Here is a 9,841-nt window from a genome sequence, read left to right on the forward strand (position 1 = left end):
GATTATCTACAAAGTGTCATGCTTAACAATTTGAAGTTCACACTAATGATTTCAGGCCAACTTCTTGAAATTTTCATTAATTTTGCAAAGTTCATTACAACATCAACCATGATGGTCCTTAATTTATCATCCATAAATTAATTATCTCTGGTTTACCCATACAAGTAACCGATGGCTAAAGAATTTGAGGCACTCGCCCTTAATGGCCACAACTACGCTATGTGGGTCGTGGACATCAAGATCCGTCTTGTCCTGTGGGATAACGCGAGCAATCCCAAGATACCAAGGACCCCAAGGGAAAAGGTTTGCATCCAACTTCAACCTTCACCCACACATTGCAAATGGAACTGGTTGTTCGCACGATGTTCCACTGGGACCGAGCAACACCATGACTCTCGATCAGCCAGAGGACCTTGCTCACACGGAGAATATGTTGGTTGAGTATACCTAAATCTATATGTTTGGAGACTTCAGTTAGTCTCTCAATCTCCTTAATGATCTATTTATCTGTGTCCATTTCTGATGTTGTAATAAGAACATAAGTATTGTTGTCATCATATATTTGAATCAGCACTTTGGTACAATACATTTGTATGTATTCTCTATATATCTGACAATGATTTTCATATTGAGAATCTTCAAGTCTATATATAGATTTCTACGGGAGTCAATCCGATGAAAAATGATATGTGCCTTGTGGACATATGCACCACAAACTCTATACTTAGGGAAGTCCAATGTTTCCACTCTCATTGAGAGAAAGGAGATATTTTAAAATCGCTAGACGCGATGAGGTATTTGTTGGCTCAACTCGAGTCATATTTACTATCCCTATGGATACTCGAGTCGGATCAAGGATGCATTATCGTGTCTGGGTTCAACTCGTATCCTACTAAACTATAGAGATATTCGTCAGAATAGTTTCCGTAGTGAAACTTATGAGGACAACAAAGAGAAATATCTTATCTTTACCATATGAAACGGATATGGCAAACACATTTTCTATGCATCATCATGATTGTACTACACATACTACAAAACCCGTAGCACATGTTGCGTACAAGATAGTTTTCTAGAATGTCTTTTACATGACAAACTTGGCATGCTCGCCTTGGTCATCCAGACATTGGGTTGAAATAGAATCTATCAGCAATTACATTGGTTTATGATTATTATGATTCTAAATTCTAATCATTTTTTGGATTTTATGTGCACTACATGTGAATCAAGGAAGCTAATTTTAAGGCTCGCGCACCTTAAAGTCTACACTGAACCACTCAGTCTTCTTGAACACATCAAGTCAAGGTAAAGTGGCTCTTCCTAACCATTGACTAGACTATTCAGGTATTCGATGGTTCTAAAAGACACATCTATACGATGGTCTCAAGTGTGCTTTATCCACATGAAACCATTGGCTCATTATCCTGAACATCAATTACAATCAAAATTGAATGGACAACGTTGTAGAATTCTCCTTGCGTCCCTTCACTATGGCCCTAGGATTGAAGTTTAGCACTTTGTCCTATATGTCTAGACTCAAACTGGTTTAGTAGAATCCGTTGTCCAAAGAATTAACTCATTCCATGATCTTAACCTCATAATTGCAACTTACCAACTTTACGTTGGAGTCATGCAGTTTTACACGCTCATGACCAAACTACATAATGTCATTCCCCTTTATCTTTGATACATGGAAATCTACCAAGTATTTCCCATCTGCGGTAATTCGGTTGAATACCGATATCACCACCCCGACATACATCATTGGCCCTCAACATATATTTGGGATCTATGTGAGGAATAACTGTATAACCGTCAATACCTCAAGCCCCTCACATGGGTAGTTATTCAAGGTCAGTATGTTGATTCAATGAGGAATATTTCCAGGCATTAGGGGGAGATTTCAAGTACCATACAAAATACCAGGAAATTAGTGGAATGCTCAACACGTTTCTGCCTCAAGTCCACGTACTCAAAGATCTGAACCATGCGTTCAAAAGATTTGCAACACATTGTAAATAACCTGTCAGATTCATTTGCTGAAAATAAAGGTGTCACATAATCCTACAATCCTGCAAAAATATGCCCGAAAGAGTGGAGGTACCAACAAAACCACTCAACTCCCCGTTCACAGTAACATGGGGAGAAGTATGGCAATAGTACATTAGGATTCGGCTTCTCGCAAGCAAGGATACCGAGGCCTCTGAATTAGTAAATGCAAGTCAACTTCACGTTGGCAGACACCTAATGGGTAGTATACACCCAGTGGACGGGCAACCTCCACCAACCCAGGTCATAGTGCACACAATGACCGGGACATCGGGATACCCGACTCAACCGCATTGGAAATCGCGAACAGTCACCATGGGTAATGATATTTCCATCAAATCTATGTTGATATATAGATTCTGGAGAAACATATAACCGGAAGTCTACAATTGTCGACATACATTTCTCAACTAGATTTAAAAAACCTTTCACATGATTCAGGTCCAAAGACCATGGCCATGGCAAAGTGTGAACAACACTCGGACTGAACTCGAGCAAAGGGTATAATCTAGGTAGAAATAATCTTGCTCAATAAAGGGAAAGGTATTGACATAAGCAATACCTACACCAGTTTTCTTCTGAAAACATAATTGGGAACAACGAGCTGGTGAAATATAGAGCAAGTCTTGTAGCACAAGGGTTCACGCAGATACCCAACTTTTCTCCAGAGGTGAAATCTCATTCCGATAACTTATATCATTGGCAGTACAAAATCATCTATCTATGCAGTTGATAGATGTAGTGATAACATATCCATGTTGATCACTAGATTTAGACATAGATGGTTCCCAATGGAATCTCACTTCTGAATCGAAATGCAAAACGCAACATACACTTTGTAAAAACCAATAAGTGACCATATGACTTATTGTTGTCGGTACATTTTGGTACAGCCGACATAGTGAGTTCCTTATACACAAGGATTACTCCTACAATGATGATTACCCATGCATGTCTGTCATACACAGGGATTACTCCTGCAATGACGAAGCACATGATCATATTAATGGCGGGTTTTGAGATGAAGGATTGGGTAAAACCTCGAGCACCTTCACTCATACATTATGGTACACTATGTTGTCTATATCCAAAATATATTGGAGAAATTCATTGTGGACAAATCTTATACATCCATAACTCACATGGCTTCATTCTCTAGACGTACAGAAAGATCCATTAAAACCATGAGTTGATGGGAATGAGATATTGGGACACAAAGTTCCATATCCTTGTGCCATTGGACCCACAAAACACAATTGGTTGGGAGTCAAGAATATCTTTTGATATCTCCAAGGCATCAAACATTTTGTCCGAGTCTTTCAGTTTCAGAGAAATCTAGACACCAATATCATTGGATCCATTGATTAGATCCCTACCATGCTAGATCATAGACACGCTTTGTGTTCCAGCTAGGTGTGGTAGCCATCCCATGAAGGTCTTCAAAACAGACCTCGTGGCTACATCCACCAACCATTGTCTCAAAGATAATGTTGCTTGTGTTGTATGGATGCAAACAGGTTCCATAGTAAGCAATATCACTATATTGCTCATCTTGCAAATCAAGTCACGTGACAATCTCATTGATTTGTCTATGAAGTCTCTACCAACAACTGGAACATTTCAGAAAGATGTTCATGGAATTAGTATTCGACGACTTCAGGACTTGCAAGTATCAGGGGGAGTATCTTCCCGAATTACTCCCGTTCAAAGCATCATATTATACTCTTTTTCCCTTTATGAGTTTACTTTTATAGGTTCTCATCAAGGTTTTAATGAGGTAATATCAACATGAGATCATATGTCATACTTTCTATTTTCTCCACTGGAGTTTTTAGGAAAGTATACACGACATATTTATTGTCGTCTAAACTCTATGAATTTTCTCATATCGAGTTAAAAGAGACAATTATTATGATATGTCATATCATTTTTTCTTTATATTTTCCCACTCGGTTTCGAAGGAGTTTTCAATGATATATCAGATCGCACTCTTTTCCCTTATGATCTTTCCCTCAAAGTTTCTCATAAAAGGTTTTAACGAGGCGACATATGCAATACTTTCTATTTTTCCCCACTGGGGTTTTTAAAGGAAAGTATACAAAGCATATTTATTGTTCTCCAAACTCACCAATGAGTTTTCTCCTTTCTCAAAGGTTTTCTCATATGAGTTATCAAGGAGACAATAATTATCATATGTTGCACTTTTTCTCCTTATTATTTTTCCCAATGGGTTTAAAGGAGTTTTAGCAACATATCTGCTCTATTCTCCTCATATTTTTCCCACATGGTTTTTGGGGAGACTCTCAAGATTATACGGAAGATTTCTCAAGATGGAAGATCTATGTACAAGAAGTTTTCAATGATGAAACATTCAAGGAGCGGTGTTGTACAAGAGGGGGTGTTAGGAATTAATTAGTAGATTAATTAGCACATGCTAATTAATGAATAGTCATTAGGAAAGGGGTGTGTCCAACCCCAAACAGTCATGTCCCTTCTCTCTTTCTATTGCCAATAGGCACCTGTTCTGGAGGGATGCCTCCGAACAGACACCTCTTCTTCCCACCTCTTCCAGATGTATATATACTTGAGAATCAATGGAAACCAGGACTGATTGTCCTTTCGCTTTCAATCTCGTTTTACTCTAACATGAGTAACACTACTCCTGGTGGTAGTATGTGAAACCGGCGAAGACGGAGCGGCGCTTATGATCGAGGAAGGCTCTCCACAGTCCAAACGTGTGGAAGCGCACAAGTCGTGTAATTACTGCGGCTGCTGTTGCTCTGCATTTGATTAATCAAATGTCAATCCATGCAGTGCGTACCCCGAGTGGTCGCCGGTTCCCAAAGTAGTCCCCTCATGCATAAATTGTAGTGCTCCACTTTCTCTAGAGCCATTCCCAACCTTGCTCCTTCTACATCCACCTTCACCATGGAAGATGCCTCCACAAATGTCACCCATGCCGCGCGCCTGGTGCAGCTGCTCAAGATCCAAGGCTTCAGCGCCACAGAGCACATGAAGAGCGGTAGTTGCAATTACATTCCATCCGCCACAGAGCACATGAAGAGCGATAGTTGCAATTACATCCCATCCAGATGGACCGTCGATGGGTACGAGTGGGAAGTCTGTATCTATCCTGCTTTGAAGCGAAGCACAGACAACAACAAGTTGTGGGTGTCACTGTGACTTTCTTGTTGCAGTAAACCACATGAATCCAGGGTGGAAGCGAGCCTCGCCTGTCGGCTGGTACTTTCGAGCCAGAAGCTTGAAACATCTCAAGAGTGTAGTGCGGCAGGAATCTTCTCTTACCCCGGTGAATGCTGCCAGGATCTCGTGTTTCTCAGGCGTAGAGATGAATTGGAAGGTTATCTCAAGGATGATACTTTGACCATACAGTGCGCCATCGCAGTACTCAAGCCCTTACCGGTACCAAGGATCCCAGCTGAAGAGGTTCCCGTGCCATCCTCCAACCTGCACCAGCACCTCGGCGAGATCCTGCAGAGCAAGATGGGATCCGATGTCACGTTCCTTGTATGCCAGGAGTCATTTCATGCGCACAAGAACATACTCGCCGCCAGGTCTCCTGTTTCCAAGGCCCAGTTCTTTGGAGAAATGGAAGAGAAGAGCTCGCGGCATGTCGAGATCATGGACATGGAGCCGGAAGAACTCGGAGCCATGCTCCACTTCATCTACACCGACACGATCCCTGAACTAGAAAAGCAGGAGGAGGCGTCGACGGTGATGGCTCAGCATCTGCTGGCAGCCGCTGACAGGTATGGAGGTTGACAGGGTTGTTCTCAAGAATGCTCCACAAAACTGCAAGATGACTCACCATGATATACAACAAGAGGTGATAAAAAATTGCGCAGAGGAGACTACTAAACTAATCATTGAAGAACTTGATGGTGGTCATTTTGCAATACTTGCAGATGAGTCTAGTGATGTGTATCAGAATGAACAGTTGGCTGTTTGCTTGCGTTATGTTGAAAAGAAAGGAAGGGCGGTTGTAAGATTTCTTGGTCTTGCTCATGTTGAAGATACTAGCTCTTTGACACTTAAAGCTGCAATTCAGAAACTGCTTATGACACACAATTTGACCTTTGCAATGGTTCTTGGGCAAGGATATGATGGAGCTAGTAACATGAAAGGTAATGTTAATGGCCTAAAAAAACTGATTATGGATGAGTCCCCTTCTGCCTATTATGTTCATTGTTTTGCTCATCAACTACAGTTAACTCTTGTTGCTGTTGCTAAGGAGAGTGGTGATTGCACTTGGTTCTTTCAGCAACTTGCACACTTGTTAAATGCTCTTAGCATGTCTTGTAAAAATATGAGAATGCTTCGGATAGCTCAGGCCGAGGAACTCATTGATGCATTGGAATTGGAAGAAGTGGAAACAGGGACTGGGATGAATCAGGAAATGGGTTTGGGAAGGCCATGTGATACACGTTGGGGCTCTCACTTCAAAACCGTGAACCATGTCATCTCTATGTATGGTGCACTACGACGAGTCCTCATCAAGATTGGAGACGAGTATCATGGTGCGGAGGCCCAAGCGGCTCTAACTATATTGACACCATTTCGATCATTTGAGTTTGTTTTCATAGCACACTTGATGCAAGAAATATTTGGATACACGGATGAGCTGTGTAGAGCTTTGCAAAAGCAAGATGAAGATATTGTTCATGCTATTGAGCTTGTTGATGTCACAAAGTATCACTTGGAGTGTTTGAGGACCGACGCTGGATGGGATGATTTTCTCACAAAGGTCACATGTTTTTGTACAAAGCATAAGATCAAAGTTGTTGATATGAAGGGTCCTTACTTTCCCGTTGGCCAGCCTAAAAGGGGTTTATGTAATGGTGCGATGAATTACCACCGTTTCAAAGTTGATATGTTTGTGGCTATCATTGATAGGCAAATAAGTGAACTCAATGGCAGATTTGATGAGATATACACAGAGCTACTTTCTTGCATGGCAGCATTTTGTCCACTTCGTCTATTTGCTGTTTATGATCAGGAGAAGTTGGTTAGGCTTGCTACAAAATTTTATGCTAATGATTTCACAAGTGATGAACTGGCAAGACTTCCATGGCAACTAAACATGTATGTTACTCATGTGCGTAGAGATGAAAGGTTTCAAAACTTAAAGAATCTATGTCAACTTTCAGTTATGCTTGTAGAGACAAACAAGCATGAACAATATCATATTGTTTACAAGCTTCTTAAGTTGGTATTGATTCTGCCAGTTGCTACTGCTAGTGTTGAAAGGGTATTCTCTTCAATGAATTATGTGAAGAATAAGCTAAGGAGCAAAATGGGTGATGATTACTTAAGCAATTGTTTGGTTACATTTGTTGAGAGAGAATTCTTCAATCAAGTAAAGGATGAGGATGTCATCAATCGTTTCCAGAAAGGCAACCGCAAAGTTATATTGTAAGGTCGGATATCAATCATATCATCATTTTATCAATCAAAAGGTACTTTTGTATCCATGTTTTTTTTATAATTATTATGGTTTGACACATCCAAAAAATTCTACTGTCATTATGGCGTACTATTTTGTTCATATATTGCAATAGCCGCACTATTTGGTTTAGATATTGAAATTCTCGTACTATTTGGTCATATATTGCATTTAGAGTAAAAAAAATTTGGGTGAATACCCAGCCAGCAATTCCTGGCGCCGCCACTGTATGGAGTGGACAGGCTCAAGCTGATTTTTCGACAAATGGTGGATTTTATTTGCTCAAAATGAAGCATCAAGAGGATACAAGACATGATGAACAGACACCCGGCCTCTGCATAGCTAAGATGCACACAGTCAACACCAACACACACACACACACACAAAAAACACGCTGACGATTAGCAAAGTCATATAAGACCAAAGCTATGTTGTGTGTAGGCGAAGAAAAAAGAAAATAACCCCAAAGCAATCAGATACACGATCGGTAAACTGCAGCAATGACCATATCCGCACCAACCATTTTATGACACCAAATGGACAACGAGATTCTTCAACAGTAACGCCTTCAAGAAGAGAGTGGCGCTCACGTGCCACCGTCACCGGATACAACGACCAAGTCCAGAATCTAAGTTTTCACTCTGAAGATTTAATCTGAGCATATCCAAGCAATGCCTTCAACAAGGTAATGACGTAAATAAAACATCGCCATTGCCAGGTATAACCAACTCGGTTCAGACCTGAGCTTTCACCCCGGAGCTCGAGACCGGGTACCTGAGTAGCACCACAATCGTAGTCACTTGTTTTGTCGCCACCACTTTTCCGCAATCTCAGCAGCTGAATGCGATTTGCGATCGTCACTGCTGCACAACCACCCCTCTATGTCAAGCCATCATCTGTAGTTTGAATCTCACCGCCGAGGTCAATCACCGGGTCTGAAGAGACGAACTCTCATGAAGATCTTCCGGTGATAACCGCTTCCGTGGAGCCACAGGAGGTGACTGTAGCACTCTACAACCACCACCACCTGGCCGATCAGATCCGCATCGCCACCCGCAAGCCCACCAGATCTCACAACCATGCTGGCTCGCCGGCATGCCCTGTTTTGATCAATGGACCAGCAGAAGGGGCCTATGGTGTCTGTAACCCTCTTGCCACCCATCGGCTGCATGCCTGACAGGAAACGAAGTTGGCCATCCAGCCATTGCACGCCCCGGACAGCAAGAACATGCTCCGTTGCGCCGCCATGCGCTCCAGACGAGGTCGCATAGGAGGCTGCGCAGCTCGCAGAATCGCAGGCGGCAGGGCGCAGCGGCTAGCCTGCCGGAGGCCACCGCCGCCAAGTTACGAGTCCATCAGAAATCGTCCACTTTGTGTCTTCTGATGGCCTCACCGCCGCCGGCGCCGGCCAGGCTTTGCCCGGCGACGCCCTCCGGCGGCGGTGAGGGGAGAGGAGCCGATGGAGGCCCTGGGCCGCCGGACTGGAACGCCCCGGTGCGACTCGATGGAGTCGCACGGGAGCGAGATCTACTTTTTTCGGCACTGGAGGAACAAGTTGGATGACGAGTACAGTTTGCTCTTTCTTTTAGACAGGCTCAAGCTGATATGCGAGGCCAAGCTCTCTGGTGGCATCACAGTGGACACGGCAGCAACAACTCTGGCCTTGGCCCAGCAACACAATTGTTCACGGCTCAAGGCCAAGTGCGTCAAGTTCATTGTCAGCACTCCTGAAGTTCTTGACGCTGTCCTGGCAACGGAGGGGTATAAGCACCTGGAGGCAAGCTGCCCTTTGGTGCTAACTGAGCTTCTCAAGTCTGCCCATGGGAGGAATGCAGAAGCGTAGCCGTGAGCCAGAGTACCAAGATTATTTGAGAACGCATATGCGTTTGTCCCATATGCATACTATGCAGTAGAAAATTATGCCGACCCTTCCCTGCAAAGGAAGCAATTTCGATGGCCCAATGTCTATCTATATGTTCTATGAGCTTGTCATCTCTAAGACAGTTGCAATGTGCTTTGCGTTGTTAATGAAATCGGAGAATTAATTAGAGGTTTATATGAAAAGGAAATCTGTTATGAGCAACTTAATAGTTGTTGTTCCTGCCCTCAGATTTGATGTTATTTATTGCTTAATGGTCCAAGATTAGACGCCTCTCCTTTTGTTCATGTCAAGATTGGCAAAAGGTAAGTACATTTGTATGGAGATGTAATGATGGAAATAGTTTTCCGTCTCGGTAATGTTGGGGTTTAGAGTTTGCAGACACGATTATTGGTTCAGAGTTTGCTAAACATCACTCTGCTTACTTTGCAGACATGATTATTTTAAAG

At 42.6% G+C, this 9,841-nt stretch overlaps 1 protein-coding gene across 1 annotated transcript; it reads left to right on the top strand.

The window, feature by feature from the left end:
• Positions 1–4,977: 4,977 nt before the first annotated feature.
• LOC123158341 (BTB/POZ and MATH domain-containing protein 1-like) lies at positions 4,978–9,356 on the top strand. The gene is made up of 3 exons (XM_044576375.1): positions 4,978–5,156; positions 5,247–5,827; positions 9,103–9,356. The coding sequence occupies exons 1-3, from the start codon at positions 4,978–4,980 to the stop codon at positions 9,354–9,356; spliced, it is 1,014 nt and encodes a 337-aa protein (XP_044432310.1).
• The last annotated feature ends 485 nt before the right edge of the window (positions 9,357–9,841 follow it).

Source organism: Triticum aestivum, chromosome 7B (assembly GCF_018294505.1).
Source record: "Triticum aestivum cultivar Chinese Spring chromosome 7B, IWGSC CS RefSeq v2.1, whole genome shotgun sequence".
In the NCBI taxonomy this organism is placed as follows: domain Eukaryota; kingdom Viridiplantae; phylum Streptophyta; class Magnoliopsida; order Poales; family Poaceae; genus Triticum; species Triticum aestivum.

Coding starts and splice junctions, on each gene's coding strand:
- LOC123158341 (XM_044576375.1), top strand. CDS start 4,978: ATGGAAGATGCCTCCACAAATGTCACCCATGCCGCGCGCCTGGTGCAG. Junction 5,157..5,246: donor TCCAGATGGACCGTCGATGG/GTACGAGTGGGA, acceptor TTCTTGTTGCAG/TAAACCACATGAATCCAGGG. Junction 5,828..9,102: donor AGCCGCTGACAGGTATGGAG/GTTGACAGGGTT, acceptor TCTTTCTTTTAG/ACAGGCTCAAGCTGATATGC.